The following is a 22,933-nucleotide window of genomic DNA, read 5'->3' as shown; positions in this document are numbered from 1 at the left end:
AGACAGGCAGTGCTCGGCAGCCATAAGCCTGCTGACTGCACTGCATGCACCCACATGTTCCATGCAGGTATGCGCCCCGTGCAGCTCATGTCTGGGGCACTCTCTACCCCCTCCCAGTCCTTTCCTACTGAGATTCTGTGAAAGAAAGCTCTGATTTCTTCTTATGCTGCCTGCTGAGGAACATTTTGCCAATCTCACGTGGCTAAGCTGCATTCCTCGCTTTCAGGGCTGTTGGCGTTTTTGCTTTTCTGCTCCTTCACATTACCTTCCAAATCCTTTATGCTGCATAGAAAAGAGAATGAGGATAACTTGTATTGCTCTTCTCTTCATCTGATGACCTGATTTTCTTTTGTATTGTTTTTGTCTCATGCTGTGTATTGGATATTGTCAGGGTGTGACTCAGAAATGCAATTAAGAAATAATACACTAAATATAAGCAAACTCTGTATTCTGCACATATTCAATAGATTAGATCTTGAAAAAGTACCAGTGTCTCAGTCCAGGCCTTCTTGGCCAAAATGAACACTGGCAGCGATGATGAGAAGTTTTCAGTGTTACAAATGTGTTGGTGTTTAAATACAGAAATATGAAGACTTCCTGAGAACTGGCAGGTCCCTTCCCAGCGTGTGCTATTGTTATTAGAGAGAAGTCTTCATTATGGGAAATTTGAATTCTGTGTCAGGGGAAATGAAGCTGAGAAGAATGCTGCTTATTGCTCACAGAGATGTTGTAATATGAGGAGCAATAGTGATAACGTGGACTTTATTATCATGGAGCTTTCAGCAGATGCATCATAAGAAAAGATAATAATGAACTTATTAATGCAGAATGAAATTAGCACAGAATCAATATTTGCAACTGCTATCTTAAAGAAAGAGTGAAATGCTTAAAGTTCTTTCAGAGAAAAATAAATGAAATGGGGGATTTTTGAAGAATAAGCAAACAAACAGACTTACTTATCCTCTGCCTGGCAGCCTGAGATGTCCTACATCCACAGGGAAGGCCAGGCTGAGTGGGAGAAGGGCAGGGGGAGGGAAAGAAGGGAATGAAGTTTATGAAACTGATTACTGTTTAAAATGTGAAGCAATTTTCTGTTAGTTGTGTGGATTTAGAATTCAGTATTTGCACATTTTTCTTACATTTTTGGCAGCCGATCACTGCATTGAGATATATGAGGCTACAGCCATGAGCCTGAACTGGTGCTGTGGGGCAGCCCAACGGGCTCGTGTAGCAGGCCTGCTGTTGTCACCTTGGGTGCTGCCCTCATTGTATTCTGCTGCAACTGCAGTCAGCTCAGCTCAATTGTGGCTCTGTACATTTCTGTAGCGATGTAGCTGTTTCTGGTGTGAAGCTGATAACAGGTAGGTAGCATCACAGCTGACAACAGCAAGCCACATTTTGTCCTGTTCACCTGATTTCTCACCTCTTACACGGCTTCAGCCATTCTATCTACTAAAGGTGCTCCTGATAAGCTTAACCTAAGCTAAGTGAATCTGTGTGAGCAGGAGGTTCTTGTCCCTGCCAACTCTGCCTGCGTCTGCTGCCCTCGCCTGCACCTGGGTGTGTGATCCTGCAGCTCTGCAGGATTTGGATTAGCTGCATATCGGGTCGCTCACAGACTAGAAGTCTCATGTCGGTTTTTCATTTGCCCCGGTTGGTTTTCAGCCAGATCAGCAAGCTGATCCCAGCGCTGTGCTGAGCCCCGACTGGGCAGGATGTGATGTAAGTGACACGGGAACATGTGCCTGGTGTGGGCAAGAGCAGTGCTGTCCCTTCTGATGATAACCAGCTGTTAAGCCTTGGATCTGCATGGAAAAAAAGCCACAGGGCAGGGAACAGCTTTCCTGGGACATGATGTTCTATTGCTTGGTAGTGGCAAATGCTGCAGTGCTCAGCTCCCACCTTCTCACCCCACATCTCCCAGACCACATGCAGGTTGTCCTTGGGTTTACAGTCATTTGGTGTTCTTACTTTTCCTGGCTTGTATCAACGGCACGTGTTTTTTAGTCTAAGTAGTGCATGTTCCATCAACTGCTTCCCAAGACTGGAAGACCACGGATGTTGGTGAGACTGAAATGCTACCGAGGGTGCGTTTGGGGCCAGGAAGGTTTTCCTCGGTCAGCTGTTGAATGCTCTTCCAGCTTCTACTCTGGCAGCTTCCCTGAAAACATGTGTTTTGAACATCATGCACTGCTGGTTGTTCCAGGACGCAGTAAATCCATTTTCAGACACAAAACGTACAAACATCCTGTTCATTTCTGCGTGAAGCTTCATTCCCAAGGCAAGTATCTTAAGATCATGCTAAAAGGGGTATATCAAAGGGAAACCTTGTAAAATTTTTCCCCTTATCTAAAATAAACCTATGAACAAAGCCCTGGATAGGATGTTGGTACTAAGAGTGTTTTGTGTTGCTTCCTTGTTGACAACGAATCTGTAGCTTCAGGGATTTTTTATATCTATTTATAAAGTATTTTCTATTCAACAATTTAAATGCAGAGGCTTTTATTCTGATTTGTGAATGATCCTTAAGGCAGAGTGATGAGCTGCCTTCTCTTCCTGCACCTCTATAGCTAGCTGCAGCAGCTTGCATACACACAGTTAAGAAACAATTAATTAAATTATACTACCCATAATTACTACAGTATTCTTTGTAATGTCATTCCACCCAAAATGTGATTTTTTAAGTGCTTTGTTTAGAAGCTATGTCTAAATTACCCCCAAATTTAATTTCAGTAGGTTTATTTTGTTACACGCAGGTGAGGTGGGTTCCACTTTACTGACAGTTCAGAATAAGTCAAATATTTTGTTCTGTTCCGACCATTTCTTTGTAGATGGCCGTGGTCAGCATTCCTTCAGTTACAAGAGGTTTTCTGATTACGCCCATTTTTTGCCAGGAAATGTTGGTGCCAGTGGTGCAGCTGCACTCCTGTTCTGCTGCCTGCAAGCTGCCCGAGCCCTGTGGACCCAAGGGAGGCAGACCAGCAATGCAGCTTCAGGCTTGCTTACACCACACCGTGCTGTGATGCCAGGGAGCGTTTTGGTGCACCGTGATATTCCACGTCTAAATCCAGGCTGATTCTTTGAAGTTTTCATTGGAAATAATCAAGGGAACTTTTGTTGGCCTTCCTTATGACTCTTCAACATGTGGTGTTTTATTAAAAAGTAAAAATGCCAAATCTGACATATGTGTTTATGTTAAACACCTTTAATGAAAAGGAGAACAGACACAGAACTGCTGGAGAGCCAACCGCCGAAGATATGATTTACCCTGAATTCCCTGTCATATTTCTACCTCGAGTCATTTTGTAGATGAATATTTCATCACTCAGGTGGAGTTGCATGGAAATTATTTTATTAGGTCCCTTTCAAAGTTGAAGTGTTAGTCCTTTTAAAAAGAAACAATCTGCCTGTTATTTTGGCAGTGCTTGGGAAGCGAAGAACAGAGCGCGGGTTTCTCCTGTAATTGATTTCATTACAGAAAGTATGTGATGTTAAAGCAGGGAGAGACATTATTTGAATGAATGAGTTTCTAACTTGGTTTTTAAGGGAAAGCAGGAGTATTTCTTGAACACCTAATTATGGAAGTATTTTACCAGCTTTCTTGCTTCACACAATACATTTTATTTTATGTAATGCCTGAGATCTACCAGAGCACCTAGGCTATGCTGAAAGGTAGAGAGCATAATTCTTAAAGGCTTAAGGAGTTTAAGGAGAATTAATCTAGATGCTCTAGAGAAGTCTGCCAAATAACAGAGAGTTGGGGAGTAAAAAAAGTGGGAAAGCTGTGCAAAAAGGCCAAGGGCAACAGCATGGCAATGAGAAATAAAAATAGCAGGATAAAGATCACAGCACTACAAAGAAATGGCTTGTAGTTCCTCATGTATATGCAGAACTTGAATGTGACCAAAATAACCTTCATGGAAGAGAGTTCCAAGATATTCACTTACAGGCTCTCCAGACACGTAGTTATGGTTGTTGGTGATGAAGGATTTCCTTGTGAAACAGCTTTTTATCCAGTGGAATAAAATCAAACTGAATTGCATTTTGTTCCTTTATGTTTTTAATTGTTAGGATTGAAGATTTCCCGTTGTTTTATGGCAACGTAACTCATCAGTGATGTCACTTTCAGGCAGTTTAATCTCTAGTTCTTTAAAAATACAACCTATCTTATTTGCACCTAATGACAACATTCACTACAAAATGCTCTATTTGAATTCATTTATCCCTTTTAATTTCTTTCTAATTTCACAGATGGAATTTAAAACATTGGAAAATATTAAAAAAAAAAAAAAAAGGCAACATTTTAAATGTTGGCAAATGTCCGGCATTTCTTGTGGTTACCCGGGCTTTGCTCTCGTAGGTTTGATTTACCAGTTCATTAAAGTGCTGGTTTTGAAAAAATTGCATCTAGTTGTGAGGAAAAGGGGTTTATGGGCATCAGAAATGGAGAAGGTCAGAAGCAGCTCTGATTTAAGTTTTCTTGGGCTTTTTGTTTACATGCCTTGTTCTGACATTTTGGAGAGCTTCTTTTAGTTCATCTGATTAATTTGCTCTCAAATTCCTGCATTTTCATTCTAGAATATCTCGGTTTTTACACGTAAGTATCTGCAGCTCTTTAAGGTGAGTCTCGTTCTTAATATTTATTTTGCAGGAGATTAAAAATAGCCAAGATTTAATCAAAAGGCCAAGCAAGGCAAACTAATCTGGTCTGAACTCCTGAGCTGGCTCACAGTGAGGGATGTGCTGGCTCTGGGCTTGGGAGCTTGCTGCCTTCAGCTGCAGGTTTCTTTCCAAGTGAAGCCCAGCTCGGTGCTCCCATCAGTGCTCATCTCCAGCCAGTGAGGTGTTCTCAGAGTGACCTGATACTAAAAGCTGGGGATTTCTGCAGAAGTAGCTCCAGAAAGAAGCAGCACTCCTACTTCTAACTTGTGATTTGCTCTCTCCTTGGGGAAATGAGTTGTATAAAGTGTGGGCTCTGGGTTGGTCTTTGCATGCCCATCTCACCGCAAGGTGACATAACAATCTGTGCTAGTGTTGAGAAGGGCAGCATGGCAGTGCTTGGGCAGTTACGTTGTGCTGATTCACCAAAGGTTGTTCCAGCTTCTCTACCCAAACTGCCTTCCACGTTGTCTCTTACATTTCTCCTTTCTGTCACAAGCTTTTTGGAGGCTGGGCCTCCCTTCTGATTCCTCCTCTCATCCAAAGTAGTCTCATTTCTCTTTGGCTGCACCACACCACCCCAACCTGCTGCTTCTCAAAGTGGTTTCTCTGTGATTGCCAGGTTTTACCCCTAGTGCTTCCTGTTGGCATTTCACTTTTCTCTATTTAGCTCAGTTTCACACCCACAACATTCTCAGATCCGGTTTGATCCCTTTTTGCTCACCATTAGCACATGTATTCCAGTCTTGCTCAGAACACTGGGATTCTTTCAGATTTTGCTTTTGCCTCCATGTCCCAGCATCAGTCACCAAGGAGCAGCCCACTTTCTGGAGCACAAAGCACCAACTCCAGCAGCTTCCTGCTCAAAATTATTTGTTCACATTTTTGTCTTAATCTGTTGAGACCCTCCAAGTAGCATATTTTTCTAACATTGCTTCTCTGCTCTGATTTCACCACAGTTCATCCCATCAGTATGTGCTTCTGCTCAAAACAAGGCCTTTCTTGCCATTGCCCTGTAACCTTGCTGTCCTCCCCTACAACAAGGAGCATGCTTCCTGGGTGGGTTTAAAATAGGCTGCAGTTTTCTGGTGTGCTGGGAGGGCTGAGAGGGCTCCAGTGCAGTTCAGCCATCAAGAGCAGGAGGCAGAGCCAAGGCAAAGGTTGTCTGCATGAGGAATGCTGGCGTTCTGCCTTCTGGGGAAGAGGAGCATTTCTGGGAGAGGATTAAGAGCTGTTCTGACACGATGTTGTCTTGCAGCATTGTGTGAATATCCCTAGGTAAATGCTGAAGCTATCTGACTTCTATTTTAGTTTAGCTCTAGAGCGTCAAGGGAGATTGGCAAGTCGTCAGCGTCAAGCTTACAGCCGGTTTAGTGTTTGAGTGAGACTCCTTACCTTGGACAAGCATTATGAAATGCTCATGGAAAATAACAGGTGGGATGGGGGTAACTCTGTGAAAAGGATCCAGATGGAATAATTAGCAGCAGGGAAAAAAGAGAGTGCCATTCAAGCGGGCCAAGATCTCAAGCAGGAAATCCTGCCAGCGGTGTAACGTTGCTGACAGGCCTACGGATGGATGCAGTGCCTGGAGACGTGCTGGTGGGCATCTCAGCCCCTGCTGCCTTCACTCAGAGACACCCCAGCATCCCACTTGGCTGCTGCATTAGGCTCTGTTTTCTTTCACATCACCTTCGTGTTTTGAAATCTTACCTTGAAATACATCTGCTTGTTCATGCCTCCCAGCAAATCTGCTTCTGCTGTGCAATCTGCATGTGGTTTCCTTGCCTTAAACTGTATCAGATATGGTGCGAGCTGGGGTGAAGGTTCTCAGTGTGAGGAACGTGTTGGTTTAATACCAGTGTTCTTCAGGGGAAGAAGCTGTTTATTTCACAGGGAGGGAGAAATATGGCAGCATGGAATTGCGTTGCAGGACCAGGCAGCACTCACAGCACCCAGCACGTGCTCTGGTCCCAGGCCTGGCTCTATTTGCAGAGCCCATAGGTATGTAGGTGCCACACTCAGAGCTGCTGTGTCATACTTGGGCTTGTGGCATGGCAAAAACCAGATTGGAGAATGGTTCACGTGCAGCAGAGTGCAGGATGTAAAGAGGGGTAGAAGGAAAGCTGGGAGAGCTCCGTACTGGGGAGGAAACTGAAGTCAGGGGCGGCACCAGCTTTAAAATCAGAGCATCGTATCTTGCTAGGAGGCCTTGGCAAGGAGATCGAGTGCCTGAGAGTGCGGGGCAAAAACAATGTAGTAACTACAGAAACTTATAAATCAAACCTTGCAGAAGAAAGATTTGCTACCAGCCCTTTTTGCTGAGAAAATAATTTTGATCTCCCCAACTTCCAACTCCGTGCCTCAGAGGCTGGCAGCTCACTGAATCAGAAACAAGGGTAATTTATTCACAAGAGGCAGGTACTGCGTGGGGCTGTGAAAGGGAAGGCTGTAAGATAAGCCACTTGTTAGCTTGTTAATCTGCTTCACAAGGAACTGCCACATTATACTTTGCTGTTGCTCTTGATAAAATCAGAGCAATAACATTCTTCTCACGAGATGCATTGTGTGCTGGAGGACTGAAAGGACAGGACCTGCAGGATGATGAATGCTTCGTGGTGTAAAGGATGCACAGCTGTTCCCGAGCGGGTGATGGCAGGATGCATGTAAAGCGCCTTGCAAGAAGACTTCACTGCAAGTGGGCAAGTTGCAAACCTGTTTTTCTTTAGAAACATTCGCTTAGGTTTATTTAATTTCTATTTAAATTCCTGGAAGTTAAAAGGTTGAATGTATTTGGGAAGTCTCCAAAATATTGAGTGCTGTTACAGAAGTTGCCTTGCTATGTAGTGCTGATAAAAGGTATGGGCTTTTTGTCGTCCTGAGGCTTGCTGTGAAATCTGAAAACTTCAGACTGTGTCACTTTAATACACAAACATGCTGAGCAATACAAAAGGCTTAAAATCAAAGCTGTGCTCTGTTATCTCTTCAGACCAGGAGCTTTTTCAAGGAGGTTCTAATGCAAGAGCAGAATAACTTCCAGTTGCGTCTTTGAAGTTTTTTTAGTGTGATATCTTGGACATTTAATCCGTACTGCGGCTGCTCTTAAAAATAGTGAGAAATTGCAAAGTGAAGCAGTAACCAAAAGGAGCTGTTTGAACGTTTCATCGCTTCGTGACGTATGCTGTCTTGATTTCGGTGTGACAGTAAGCCTAGTGATGACTGCAATTTCAAGTCTGATGCTTCCAAAATGACTCAGTTTAGGTGCAGATGATGTATGAAGGCATAAAAACTGCTGCAGCAATGACTACAACACATGCTTTCATGTAATTCCAAGGCTGAGAGCGTGTGTGTGTGTGGTTGGGGCCAATGGAGACTCAGTGTGTGTCCTGCAGAGCCCTCAGATCTCAGCAGTGTGCTCTTCAGTTACACTTGAAAATCAGCATATTGTGAAGTAATTTTTTTTGCCCATGTATATTTGCTTTTTGGGGACTTTTTGTTGTTTTCATTCAGCCTTACATTCTTGCAACTAATGCACAGAAAGGGGTTTGCTCAAACACTCTGGTTTCAGCAGGGCTCCAGCAGCAGCTTGTTTGGCTGAGTAATGCCATTGCTCATCCCTTGCCTCATCCCAGTGATGACAACAGCCCGATGTCAGCTTGACCTTCTGCTTTGTCAGTAAGTGCTATTCACAACCCCTTGTCCTAATGAGCCAGAGAAGCAGAATTACTGGGTACTATCATATTTAATTAAATTGTGTTTCAAGAAGCTGCCATTTAAACTGTAACTTTTATTTCCCTGGCTTGGGTTTCATCTTTCCTTTTCCTAACTTCAATCCTCATTACTTACCCTTCTCCCAGTAATTAGCATCATTTGTTCTTTTTTCCTACATCTGCCTCTTTTCTCTGTATTTTCCCTGTGTGCCCCCAGGCTCTTGGGCTCAGTAAGCCCAGGAGTGCTGATCGCACAGCCAAGAGAACTTTCTGGTTCTTTAGCTGCATTCATCTTTAGAGAGAAGAAATAACAGCATCCAGGCACTTGTGTTTATCTTGACTGGGGGCCTGATTTATGCCCTTTTTTCTCTCAAGGATGCTCCTTTCAGGGTTTGTGTAGTGAAATGGCACTACAAGACGAGCATGCGTTGGGAACCTTATTTATAGATTGCAATTGGCTGCTCTTCTGTTTAATGGAGTTCTGTCTCTGAGCTGGTGTCGTTTAATTATGTTTTTTATGTAACTGCTCCCTATTCATTCTTTCCACTCTGGAAGGGTTGTGTTTTCATACTGAAGAGGGCATTTTCATTTTCATGAATTTGGTAAGTCCATAACTTGAGAGACAATGCTGCAAAGAAAACAGAACCCCGAAGGAGACACCTTTTGTAGTGTATTGGGTGGAGGGGCTGCTAAAGCCATTCTTTTTCTCATCAGTTACTGATCTACCAAAAATTTCTCTTATTTCTCCTCTTTTTAGAAAGAGGGTTTGCAGTCCAATCTCTCTGTCAGTAAGGAATTGGAGGCACATCTGTGCATCTTTGTTGGAATGCCTGACCTGGCTTTCTCTGGCTAGACACTGTTTTCCATTAACAGTTCCATAATAAAGTCCTACACTCAAATGTTACTTTTCTATTCGTGCATTTAGGAACACAGTACCCTTCTTAAGGGTGTGTTGTGCCATGATCTTGTGTTTCAACTCCTTACCACCCACATGAAGGGCAAAAGCAATCCCTCTCCTGGCAGCCTGTTATTACACCAGCACACACAGAGGGCAGACAAAAGTCCCTTCTATTCTGGAATGATGTTGGATTAGTTTTACACAAACTGTGAATGCAGCACTTTCCTAGCTAGCTCCGTGCTCATTATTTGCAACACGGGTCAATACAGTGGCCTTTTCAGATCTGAAGCGAGGAGAGAACCTAAGCAAAAGAACCATAATTGCATTTAAACAGAGCTCATTGAGTCTCAAAGTCATTATCTTCACAAATTTCAATTTCCATATACATGGCTAAAGGAAAATGTCATCAGGCGCCCGTGGTAAATCGTTTAAAGAAGACACGGGCACATTTCCCCCGTTAACTGTTTGTGTGCACTGTTTGTCACAGCTTTTGAAAAGGCAGTGGGACGCAGTGAGTGGGGCTGGAACCAATTGTGGTTTTGTCATCTATTCATTAATCTCCCGGGTTCCTCTGAGCAAATGGTGCAGCACAACGCAGCCACAGAGCTTGGATTAACCCTTAGGCCCTGCGACTTCAAATACATTTTTTTCCACAGTGAAGTCATTTATCTTGATTCCTATCTCTTTCTCATTGCAGCATTGGATGTAGCATGGGGTTAGTTATACACGTGGTTCTTTATACAGAATTTTCATAAGGTCACTCATAGAAGAAATGGAGACCTAAATGAAAGCCTGAGAATTGCTTCCAGCATTAGGCTGTGTAGTGAAAGCTCTATCAGGGCAGGACTGGTGTCGTGTTGTGAAAAGGAGCAGTGGGAGCCTTGCAGGTACTCTGGCTCTGGGGGAAAACACACCCAAGGTAGCAGCCAGTGATCGGTGCATGGCTGATCCTGTGCTTCAAAACCTTTCTTCTACTTTTTTAGACTACATTAAAAGCAATCTTTATAAATTTGCTTCTCACCACGACCAATGCCTATCCACAGTCTGAAAGTGTAATGCAGGATTTGCATGTACCTCGTGCTGCAGTCTAAGCCCTGAGGAGTGCCTTACAGACGGGCATCTGCGCACCTGCCTTTCCGTGTGAGAGCCTTTAAGTACAGAACAGCTCCATGTGAGCCATCTGACAGACTGCTGCAGCTACACCCAACTGGTCAGGATTGGAGTGAGCTCTGGTCCCAGCCAGCATCCCTCTGAGCACACATCACACTGTGCAGCCAGGCAGCAGAGAGGACTCGAGCAGCAGTGGTACGGTTCTGCACTGGGTATGGCTAGAAATGCACGTTCCCTGGTGCACACAAGGTATCTGTGTGCTCGCTTCTCCGTTCTGCACCTGGCAGCATGCCTTGCTCCTTCCTAGGGACAGCCCAAGCAGTGTGGGCACCATATGAGCTGCATCTGGGTTGTACCCTGCTTGAGGGACTGGGGTACTGCCAAGCTGATGGTACTTGAGGAGTCCCAAACGTGACTTCTACAGTGGGAAAAGCAGAATTTTGTTCCTTAATTTCATTCTGTGATTGTTTAGACTACTTTTTTTTTTTTTTTTTTTTTTTTTTTTAGAGTAAGAATCTCAAATAGCTAATAAATTTCAGACCAGATGGTTGGATTTTGGTAAAATGATAAGCAAGTAAAAATAGAATCTTCTCAGTCTCCTGCGTAATGAACTAATTCTGAGAGTGTTTCAGCCCAGGCTGAATCTTTCTAATTCCTTTGATGATTTCTGCTTGGCAGAAAGTGATGTCTTTAAATCAGGAGAGACCATTTAGACTGAAATATTCCACTACACTCGCTCTCCCTTTGCTTGGAGAGGGAGAACGTCAAAGAAAGAAGCAAGCTTCTTGCTATTTAATGTGTCTAATAGGCTATAAATACACTTTTCACTAAATGCACGTAACAGAATGGAAGGCTTTTGGTAAAAACCTGATTCTTTGTAAACCTTCTTATATCCTACTGCCATTTGCAAAAGCATCTGCACAGAAATACCTGTAAGGCATTTAAATAGCTGTATTGATGCAAGGTTACAGTCCCCAAGCTTTAATTATCATTTTCTCAGGGGTTGCACAAAGTTGCATTCGTTCTGCAAAACTGGTGGGGTTTTTTTTCCTTCTTTGTTAAACTTGATGAGCTCAGTACAACACAGCATGCAGTATTTTTCTGTACAAAGCAACATTTGCTGCCCAGCTTGCCTTAAGAGCAGTTCAATACTCTTGTAAAGTTAGTTGTTTTAATGATATTTCAACCATTATTTTCAGTGTTATCTCTCTGCTTCTGTTGCTTCTGGTTTTTACACCAACATAAAAAAAAAAATTGATCCGCTTAGATTTGATTGTAGTAATAGAAGAAAATGTTTCCGTTTCTCCTTGTTGGATGAAATTCTTTCTGGCAGATCTTCAGCAAATGCAGTATCGACGTTGCTATTTGGTGATCACTTCTGACCTTCTGACCATGACTTGTAGTTTGGGACCCAGATTTTGCTGCAGTATGAAATGATGGTGGACAAGTATTTTCATGCACTTTTAAACCTTTTTTTTTTTTTTAATTGTTTCCTAATTCAATATTTGGTTACTCCTCCGTTAGTACTGATAACCATTATCATTAGATTTGGGCTAAACCTTGACATTCATACTTCATGTTTAATAATTAATTCAAGCATTCTTTCTTTGTTCCATTAGCTAAATGATGCCTGTTGGTAAGTACAGATGTCAGTCTCGTGTGCCAAACAGTGAAGTCTCTTACGGCCAAGTGGACATGGAAGTTGTAATTATCGTTTGTCTTTTTCTGTGTCTTCCAGGACTTTTGAAATACATCATTTTTGCAATAAGCTTCAGTTTCTTATTAGTTAAAACTACCCGGAGTATTATAAAATTACGGCTTTGTCTGTGGTAATTTTCACTTTAATTTACCTACTAATCTTAATTCTTCTCCTAAAAAGAACATGAATAATAATTGGCTTCCCAGCACAATTAGGATTCAGAATTTGTATCCATGCATGTGCAATTTAAGTGCTAATGCATTTGCTTTTATTAGGGTAGTAACTTTGCTTATTCTCATTATTCTTAATGTATTTACTGAAGCTTTTTTTTTTTTTTTTTTTTTTTTTTTTTTTTTGTGCACATATGCAGTTGTCAAAAGACCCAGAATAAACCTGGGTGGAGCATCACCCTCCTGAGTTACCCGGGAAGGTTTCACAGCGTGTTGAAGGGGCTGAGGTTGGAGGCAGCCTTGTGTTTTTGGTAGCTAAGTAGAATTTCTGTAGTTTGGTTTGTGCCCGTTGTCTCTTGGCCATTCGCTGTGCACAGCTGAGAGGAATTTGGCTCCATCATCTGTGTTTGTGCACATGGATAAGGCCTCCCTGAACTTTGTTGACTTTGGGCAAAACCATCCCAGTTTTGCTGAACTCCATGAGATTTGTGTTGGCCCATTCTCCAGCATGTCCAGGTCCCCCCGAGGGGAGCACATCCACCAGGAGGAACAGCCTCTGCCCCTCTGTTCATTAAGGAGTGGACGTCATTTCCTTGGAGATAGAATTCCTCTCCATGGTGGAGATCTCACTGTGATCATTGATAGTAATTGTAATGATGGTAAACCAAAACATACAAGAAGGACACGTATTCTGACTTGATGTATTTGCTGCTTTGAATACTTTCAAATCAATGTACTTTAATGTACACGGTGTACGTTAAAGGGATTAAATTCAGGTTACATGATAGGCTTCATGGCAATTTTGAGCAGACATTGTTGAGTAGGTATATTCATAAGGAAACCCTCCTGGCTCTTGTATGATTGGGGTGTAATAATTGTATCAAAGATTGGGATAGTGATAAATAATGAAGGTCAATTGAAAATGCAGAGTAATTGGATACATTTGCTTGGTGAAAGCATGCACAGAGCACGCCTTTCAGTACAGTAGGTTGAAAGGCTGTAGAGCTAATACAGCAGAAGGCTGAGGGGTGCTTGCACCGAGGATGAGATCTCATGGCAATGGAGAGCAAGAAACGTTCTACACGGGGTAGTGAAGGGCTGGTTTGGTATCGCACTGCAGCACTGCTCCCAGCACCACTAAGGGCAGAGCTGGAGAACTGCAGCTAACAGGGGGGATCAGGAGTGCTCGAAAAGATTGGTTAGCCCGCACAGTAACTTGACAACTAACAATGTGCCATTCAATGAGCTCCATCTATTTAGGTTATCAATGAGAACATAATGGGGTGATTTGATCAATTTGCATGTATTTACATGAGAAAAGGAAAGGTAGGTGAGCAGACATTTTACTTGATTCAGTGTTGGAAAGTCATAGATAATAGCAGATTCAGGCTGGAAATAATGTGAACATTTTCTTTGGTATGTGAAATTATCCTCTAACTGTAAGGATAATTAACTTCCAAGGGCAATAGGAGATTCTCTGTCTCTGTTTCAGAGTAGAAAATTTTTCTAAATGGCTTATTCAAGCAATGAGAAGGAAGTTCTATGGTCCTTCTGCTTCAAGATGTCAGACGAGATAATCATAATGCTCCCTCTTGATTTGATAGAATTAATCTTTCAATTAGACGTCCAGATTCCGAAGCAGCCCTTGTAGCTCTGCCAATTACAGCGCCATCTCTGACAGGTCAGTGTCTGCTCTCAGTTCCTTTCCTTGTCTGTGGAATGAGTGACTGCTTGACTCTATCATATGCAGCACTTTGGGGTAATTTTAATTAATTAAAAATTATTTATTCAAAAATGAATTATTCAAGTATTTTGCTGTCCCTTCCCTAAGCAGAAGATGGAAAATGATGGTTTTGCCTTTACTCTCACCTCTTCTGATCCATGTCCTAGAATTATGAGCCCCATGCAGGCACTCAAGTGCTGCTCAACGTAAGAGAATGCATTCTTATGTGTGACTGATGGAGGGGGGAGTGGGAGGCAGAGCACAGCGTGTAATTTTTACATTACAAATTTTGTTGACTTACTTGCTTCTCATTCCAGGACATTTAAATAAGTCTATTTAAGAAGTGAGTGACGAGTGCTGTCTTAGGGAAGAAACTTAAATACATAATGTAAAGCCATAAATCATCATCATTTATCCTTTTTATTTTTATTCCTTCTGTTTGGTGATATGGCTGCTTGGAGGGCTTGCAGCCATAAATCACATATAGGCTGTGTCAAAGGAGATCAAGCTCTCTGTGCTCAAAGCACAAAATCAGAGGAAGCTCCACAACAGATGGCCTTTGCTTTCCATTTCATGGGCACCGGTTCTCACTGGGCAATTCATTATTTTCTACAGTTGAAGCAGCTGTGGATTACTGTAATTATAGATTAAATATATCTCTGACAATCCAGTGTGAATACTAATTTGAACTTTATACATCTCCTTGGAATCAGGTTAATTTTCTCATGATTATACAGCCTCTGATTGACTAAAGATGTTTGTGAGGCTAATATTTCTCCTGCTATGGAAATAAATTGTGCATGGATTGCAAAATACCAGTGGTGTTCTTAGGGCTGTTGAAAGTCCTGAGAGAGTATGCCTGAGTCCTGCAAGCGTTTCTGACGTCATGCTTTTCCTACCAGCCTTGGTTAAACTCTGGGCTTGGCTTTCCTAGGACACTTACTGATCAATCGCAAGTTATTGGCTTGAATAGTCATTTCAGAGGAAAAAAAATAAAAGGCACTTTTTAATAGATATAGTGGGCTAAGCACACCAGAAGTTTATGTGGGAAAACACTGCTAATGAGTTACGTTTGACTTGTTTGTTCTTTAAATAGTTCCTTGCTATAGAGGGCAGAATGTTCATCCCAGTGCCATTTGTAGACCTTGCATTATCCTCTTGAGAGTAAATTATGTTTTGCTATCATGTTTTCCTTCTGAGTAACTATTAATAGACTCATGTCCTTTGTCCAAGGAATATGGCATAGCAAAATTCTACTGACTTCATGGGAGTTATTTGTGGTTCTTGCTGATGAAAGAGCAGCATCAGCCTGAGCGAAGCTCTCCTCAAGGCAGGGATCCAAAGAGTGCTCCGTAACCATTTCTGTGTGCAGTTAGCACCCAATAGAGCACTGAGGCGTCAAGAAAAACCTCTTAAAGGTTTAGGGCTGTGCTGCTTGGTTTGTAACCATGGTGAAGTGGGAATAAGTGTGCTTGAGCACAGCATGAGGGGTGTGCTGGTGGAACTGTCCTGGTTGGCCCTGGCAGCAGAGGCTGCTGTGTGTCAGAGGGAAGTGTGCGCAGGTAGATTGACTTGAGGTGATGTGTCTTCATCCCAGCAATTTGAGTTTATATATATAAACATTTATTTAAAATGTATTTTTGTAGTGTACTTTTTTGAAATAAACAGGAAACTGCTACAAAAAAAATCACTAATGGACTGGAATACATTTCTTGTCCACGACCTCATCTTACTGTAAGATATCTAGCAAGTTAAGGGCACTGTTCTTTGTGTAATGAATTGTGGCATGGTGGATTTTTAGGTTTTGTTTATCAGTTTGTTTTAAGATATTAGCCAAAAACATGTGTAGAAAAGTATCCTTGCTAAGGAGTTCAAGTCCAAAATACGGAATGTGAAATCTCAAGTGGGATCATCGCATATTTCCAGCAGTACTTCTGGTGGAGTCCTTGAGCTGCTCCCCAGTCTGCACTGATGGGAACCAAGCTACTGTGTCCCTGCATGCCCTGAGAGAAGCACTTTGCTGGCTGTGCCTTACAGTTCTTGCTGCTTTCTCATAATAGAGATCATTTGATCTTTTATTCCGCTTTTAGGCACCGAAGTTGAACTGCCTACTCTGTTATTCCACTTCTCTTCCTTTATCCTATTTTAAAAGTAGCCCCTGTGTTTGCCCTTTCCAAATAGTGTCCTCTTGTGAATTTTCAGAGACAGAAGTTGTTAAAGAAATTGTTTCAGTCAGCCACCTACAGCTGAACTAATTTCATCTGGCCCAGCCAGCTGGAAAACCCTGATCTTTACAAACACTTCCTAATGTATTCTTTCCCTATTTTGTCTTACAATTTTGGTTACCTTCCTCTGATATAAACTGCCACTTGAATGCATGAAAGTAAAGGCAGTCATACTGTAACCAAAATGAGACTGCAAACACTTCAGCTTTTATGGCATCATCTGTCAAAAGCTTTTCTACTCTGCTGAGCTGTAGACCAACATTTGCCTGTCTTTTTCTTATTACAAATGGACTTGCAGAAACTTTTCTTGCCACCTTGGCTAGCTTTAAGTCATTTTTTACTCCAGTCTCCACTTGTTTCCATCCTCATGATTACATTCTGACCGTGTGTGTGCTTCCTTCTCAAAATCCTTCCCTCAGCTGAACCAGGAGGTGAGCAAGGTGCCCCTTTTCCAGCAGCTCCTGATGTGTTGTCTCTGAAGCGTGTAGTAGCGGCCCTGTGGCCCTCAAACAGTGACAAGAAGAGGTAGAAAGATGTGACAGAAGAATCTTGATCTCGTTTGTAATCCTTCAATGTAGATGCTATGCCAGCAGTACCGCTCTCTAAAATGGATCTGTATTTTCCTGTGATCTCTGGATGTTTGCAGCAGCAAGGTAAACAGGACAAACTGTCTCAAGAGTATTAAGGTCAGACATCTGTAGTTTCCCTCCTGTCCCTGTAAATCACTGCAGCCAACGAAGAGCACAGGTCTCAGGCAAGGAAGTCCTCATCTTCCATTCTTTGCACTGGAGATCTGTGTTATGGCTCACAGCTGTTCCATCTCCTTAGCTTCTCCACCTGCTATATGTGCACTTGTGCTCATCTTCCCACACTGTTTTCTGTAGCACTCCTTTCTCATAGGGCGTGGACCTGCTTAGCACTTGGTCCCACCATCATCACATTTGATGCTGGCACTCTGGTCTCTTCCTGTGTGCTCACAGGGTGCCAATGGATGCAGACCCTCTGGCTGCATGTCCCCAGTTGTTGTTTGGCCACCACCAGCTTTATGGGACATATGGGGCAGCTGCTCATCCACTGAAGACATATTTCAGGTGGCAGGAATGCATGGATCATGAGTTTGCTTTGGTGGAAGCCTGAATTTTACAGGTTGAGCAGATTGGTAATTCCAAACTTGAGAAGTGTTGAGCTGCAGCAGCCTGTAGAATGCAAGTAAAACAGCCGAGGCTGAGACTTTCTCTTACAGAAGTGGCTCTTTCTCGCACACCAAATATTCAGCTCCTTTTGTGTGAGATGTAGCTGTGTAAGGAGACTTCTTGCTGGAGCTGCCACTTGACTCCTGAAGTGGCTTCACAAAGAAGTTGTTAATTAACCTGTGTAGACCTTTACTTCTCCATATATAAGGGAGCTCCCAGCAGAAAGCAGAGCAAAGGGTGACACTTGGCATAACTAAAGAAAGAAAATACTTAGAATAAGTATTTCTCATTGATTATAAATGTTGGCAAATTTGGGAGTTACTGGAGGGCAATGGGTGCTTTGGAGATCCAGAATGAGATACAGCGAGGGATTTCAGCATTTCCTGATGTGATTTACAGGTAGCGTTGTGGAGAAAAAAATGACTTTTTGTGAATAAGCTCTGCAAGTCTTCTACAACATTAATGATTCTGTGACTCTATGATTCTTGAGTTATTTCACTGTAGGTAGGTGCATAAGATAATAGATTGCTATTGTAGAATGAAATACCTTAAAGGCAATCTGTATAAACGCTGAGGAGTTCATATCCATTTTGTCATTACTTTACAGCTCAATATCTAGCTGTGGCATGGAAGGCAGACATCTCAAAATCTATTGAGAATTCTTTTCAAATCCATATTCAGATCAGTCTCAGCCCCATGAGCTTGCTCTCCTTCAAGGCTGAGGCTGGGCCAACTACCTGCAGCCCTGGGCTCCAGGCTGGTTGCATCCTGCTTGGCAGAGTAACACTTCAGCAGGAAAGTAATTGCTGCACATATGTTTGGAAATGTCTACCCATTGTGCACATGTATCTCTTCTGGGTCAGGAGTGCTGCTGGGAATGACTTCAAGCACTCAGTGCAACGGCATCCCCTGAAGCATGGCAGGAGGAGCTCTGGACAAGTGAGCATCTCAGGAAAAGGCGCTTGGGCAGCGTTTCTCCATGGATTTGGGGTGTTTTGATGTCGGTGATGAAGGCGGCCCTGTGCTGCAGGTGCCTCACTGGGGCTGCCTCCTCACAGCCGGTGCCTTTGGTCCTGGTTGTGTTCCCATCTGCTCCCATCCATCTGTCTCTGGGCTTTTGCTCAGGTGGTGAGGTCTCTGGGTCAGAAGTGATAGCGCTTACAGCCACTGGTGTGCTTGCTCAGATGGCGCAGGAAAATGAATGTGTGTAAACTCTTCTTCTGCTTTCTGCTCTTCAGAATTGCTGCAGTGGGAGAGTACAAAAATACCCCCTGCAGAGTGAAGCCTCTTCTCAAAGCAAACGTTAAATATAAATGCCTGAACGTGGACTAAATAATTAGTGTACAGTGTGTCTTTTGGCCTTCCTTTGGAAGGAAACAGCTATTAAACTGTAACATTAAATATGTTGTACTCATGTGGACAGTTTGTTTGGTTTTTGTAGAATAATTTCATTCGTTTCATATGGCTTAGCCTGCAGATCAATTGAATGCAACTTCAGTGATATTTTAAGGTTGTGACTTAATCAGCAATTGACTTTGGCAAACTAAATATAGAGCCAGGAGATCATGCTGCTGAGCAGGGCTGTGGTCAGTCCCAGGCCTGAAGCAATGCTGTGTTTATCATTTTCTCAGGGAGCTGCCGGTGCCTCGTGCTGCACAGAGCAGCAATGGTGGCAGGTGGGCAACTGTCCAGAGGCAGATGCTTTTCTCATTTACTTCCCTGTAAGTTTTCTGCATGTTGCTCTGTAACACTGATGCAACCATGCCACCTTGTGTTAATTTCTGCTTTCTTATGGTCTTAATTTTTTGTCTGTGTGACCAATGAAGAATTTTCTGTGGATGTGTAATACATCTGCAGTCTCCCTGTCCAAGCCTGGTTATGTAACAATAGCAGGTGAAGGGATTCCATTCGCTCACTTGATATTTTAAAAACTCTTTTCAAACTGTGTTTATGATGAAGAAATGTGGGTATTGTGTTATGTTCCTATTCAGGCATGATTAACTGCTTCTGGACTGCCATAACCTTCCTGCTGAAGGAAAATTATTTTCTTTTTATAATGTATTTTCACTGCTGTTTTTACCCGTTAACTTTGTTTGGGAAACATTACATGATTATCCTGTATTGAACAGAAAGGTAGCCGGAGCTCATCAGCTGAGATATAACAAACTAGCAGAGCTGCACTGAATGACAGTGCAGGTGGGGAGGGCTATGAAAGCTGAGCATCAAAGCCTAAATCCCATTCATGCCTCAGTGCTCCACCGCAACCCCAGGGAATGTAGGAGACCAAGATTAAAACTTTTTGAGCTACTCTGTGTCTCTCAGTTTGCTGTTTATGGACAATCAAATAGCACATTGTTAAGGAGAAGCCATGACTTGTACATGCTGCTGTAGGAGAGTAGGACTGTGCTTTCTCTCAGAGGAATTTGTTCTGTTGTATCCCTGCATCCATGGGAGTTCTGGGCACGCAGGGTGGTTTTGGCAGATAAATGACCTGTTGATTTTAGCACTATGGAGTTGGTACTATTAAGAGCATTCTATTGTATGGATTGTTAAATTTGATAGTGCTTTAACTGAAAACAATACTAGTAATAATGCTGTGGACATACATGAAGCTTTTCAAAAGAAGAAGTGCTAATTAAACCTTTGTTTCTTTTCTACATAGTCGGCAGCAGAGTATGTGAAGTCCCGCCTGCCTGAAGTCCTGAAACAACATCTTCAGGACTATGAGAAGGACAAGGAGAACAGTGTGATGTCCTATCAGACCATCCTGGAACAGCAGATTTTATCAATTGATCGAGAAATGCTGGAAAAATTGACTGTATCCTATGACGAAGCAGGTATGTCTTTACTTCTTTCTAAGTCATGTGCTACTAAAAGCAAGTTGTTCACTTCCAGTCTTTAGAGGGATCGTGAAGCCTGTTAAAATGTTTTTGTCAAATGGATGTCTTGCACATTGCTGGATTCTTCTTCACAACTTACTTGTTTTTGAGCTCGCTTAGCATGGACTGGGTGGTCACAAAGTCTGATTTTTAAATGTGTCATGATGGCTGTGGATAGACAAAAATAGATAACTGGTAAAATGTCAGAGGCATTTTATTAGTGCAATTACAGGGCTCTGATGATTGTGTCGTGACAGTCTAGATTCCTGAGGGTTTGTAATTATAGCTAATACTTTTTACTAGCATTTAGTTTGAAAGTAGTTAGAAGTGTCCTAGCTTTTGGATCCTTTAGCTTTGGGATCAGTTGTCCTGATGCCAGGTCTCCTTTATGATTACAGAGGGAAAAGAACAGATGCTTTGGATGGAGTTTGCTGATCTTCCAAAATAGCCACCCATATCTGCTATACACATCATCCCCTGGCTTCTCAGCCTTAGCCCAGTTCTGGAAAAGCAAGCATTGACAAGCTTGTACTGTTTTGGTGTGTCACTTTGTGCTTTCAATGTAGTGCTGAGAATACTCAGAACACTTGGATACTCAGTCTGCTGCTCAGACTCCTGCTCTCTATCAGCGTCTTTGATCTCAAATGCTCAAGCAACTTAAAATGCCATGTGCAGTGTCTGTTCTGGGTACTAGCAGGGCTGTGAGCTTTAGTGACTTGAAACAATTACAATACTCTGTTAATTCATCAGCTCCTTTCACATAGTCACCCACTAAATGCACCTCATTCTCTTAAAATGCTTTGATCTCAGAAGCTCTCAAGCAACTTGCAGTGCCTTTGCAGACTGTATGTGTCATGTGCTTAAGGAGCTGTGCGTCATACGAGTTCTTGAAGGACAGCACAGTTAAACCAGGGGCTCAGGGTATATTTTTCATCACGTATCTCCAGTTTTTAATGATGCTTTAAAAATAAGCTTTTTAAAGTTGTCGCTTTCTGTTGCTTATATTTTTTAACGAGGATTTACCAGTCCAATGAACAGTGTAGATCCTTTGCTGTCACGCTGATTTGGTCACTTCATCTCTCCAGTCATTTTGATTGATTGAAGTTTGTTAGGAAGGAAAAAAACAGTGGAGAAAATTACCAACCTCTGTCAGGAGAAAAAGATAGCATTTTCCTGTATTGAAAACTGCACGTTTGTATAGAGAAAATAAAGACTAAACTGCTCCAAACACACTTGGAGATTCATATCATACAATAAAGCAATCATGCAGAAATGTGAAGCTATGTAAATAAGCATTTTAGTAAAGTCTCAGCATTCAAAACTGAGAGAGGATGCAACTCGCTGTAAATAAAAAGCCAGAATTTGAGTCTGCTAATCAGCTAGAGATACCTCTAGAGGTTAAAACACTGAGATGGCGGTGGCTCGTCAGTCTGATCATCTCACTTGTTCACTAAAAACATATAACTGGTGCTACCTGCTCTGGAAGGAAGATCTGATTGTGATCCTAGCACAGAGAATGTGCTGCTCGAGCCATTGCAGCAGATGTTGGTGATTCCAAGCTCTCCAGTTATTCAGACTGTTCAGTCTCAGGCCAGTTGTGTTGGTGATGTATTTTATTAATGTTTTGCCGTATCAAAGTCAATTTAATGAAAAGATGAAGCTGCTGGCAGTAAATACAAAAAGTGGAAAGCAGTCTTTAAAATCAAAATAGTGAGATACCCGTGATTATTGTGTATGGGACAAACACAGTTTTGTCTGACAGAAGCTGATGTGAGCCATGAACAAAACCCATCCTGGGCTCCAGGCAGTGCTGCTGGCTGGGATGCTTGTCTTGGCACACAGAGCCCTGGTTGGGTTTTGCTTCAGCCATTTCCAAAGTGGTTCTGAAGTCCTCTCTTCTCAGGAGAGCATTTTTACTCCTCTTTTCTTCCATCAGCGAGTTCTTTCAAAGAAAATTGGTGGATATTGTACTTAAATGCTGTACTTATAGGTGCACTAGAGAGAAAAGCACTCATCAAAATGGATCTAAGCTAATTTTTCTGGTTAGGTATCCTAACTCCATCATTTTGTAGGCTGCAAATGCTTTTTTATTTTTTTTTTTCTTTTGTGTGTGTATGTGTGTAGAATTCTGCTACATCCATTTGCTGGATTAAAACAGTACGACTGTGCATGTTGATTCGGCCTTGGTAGCACAGCATGCAAGTATTAATAAAGTGGAGCTTCAATGGACTCAATGTTCTAACGCCCCTTTTTGTAAATCTTCCCTGTAAGGAAATCATTAGATTTGAAACTACCAAATAAAGTGAGTTCATCTAAAAATAGGCAGCTGCTGACAGGATTCTTAGTGAAGTTTGACTGAGAAAGATTTGTAAATGAAAGCAGGCCAAATGTGACAGATGGATACAAATCCTCTCGTAATCTTTAAATTCCTTCGTTTAAAAAGTGGCATTCTTGAGTAGCTATGGCTGGATTAATTTTGTGCAAGAATATTTTCTCTGCTGAAGCTTTACTGGATGCTGATCCTATTCCTTCCATTTAGAGCACCTTAATGTTTGGGCTGGTCAGTGATGCCTCAGCACAGATGGATGTTTAGGACACGGAAAGGCGCTTTGGCATTGAACTTGTGTGTGCTGGTTAGCTACAGCCTGCAGGAGGCTCTCCTGACATTTT

The 22,933-nt window shown here is 42.3% G+C and overlaps 1 protein-coding gene across 1 annotated transcript in view; it reads left to right on the top strand.

Moving 5' to 3' along the window:
• Nucleotides 1-22,933, top strand: part of PPM1L (protein phosphatase, Mg2+/Mn2+ dependent 1L) — an 89,791-nt gene that overhangs the window by 41,107 nt on the left and 25,751 nt on the right. The window contains exon 2 of the mRNA XM_031603712.2: nucleotides 20,047-20,221. Coding sequence (XP_031459572.2) covers nucleotides 20,047-20,221 — 175 coding nt within the window. The remainder of the gene's footprint in view (nucleotides 1-20,046; nucleotides 20,222-22,933) is intronic.

The sequence above is a fragment of the Phasianus colchicus genome, chromosome 10 (genome assembly GCF_987193195.1).
Source record: "Phasianus colchicus chromosome 10, bPhaCol1.hap1.1, whole genome shotgun sequence".
In the NCBI taxonomy this organism is placed as follows: domain Eukaryota; kingdom Metazoa; phylum Chordata; class Aves; order Galliformes; family Phasianidae; genus Phasianus; species Phasianus colchicus.
This window is presented reverse-complemented; position numbering and strand designations above follow the sequence as displayed.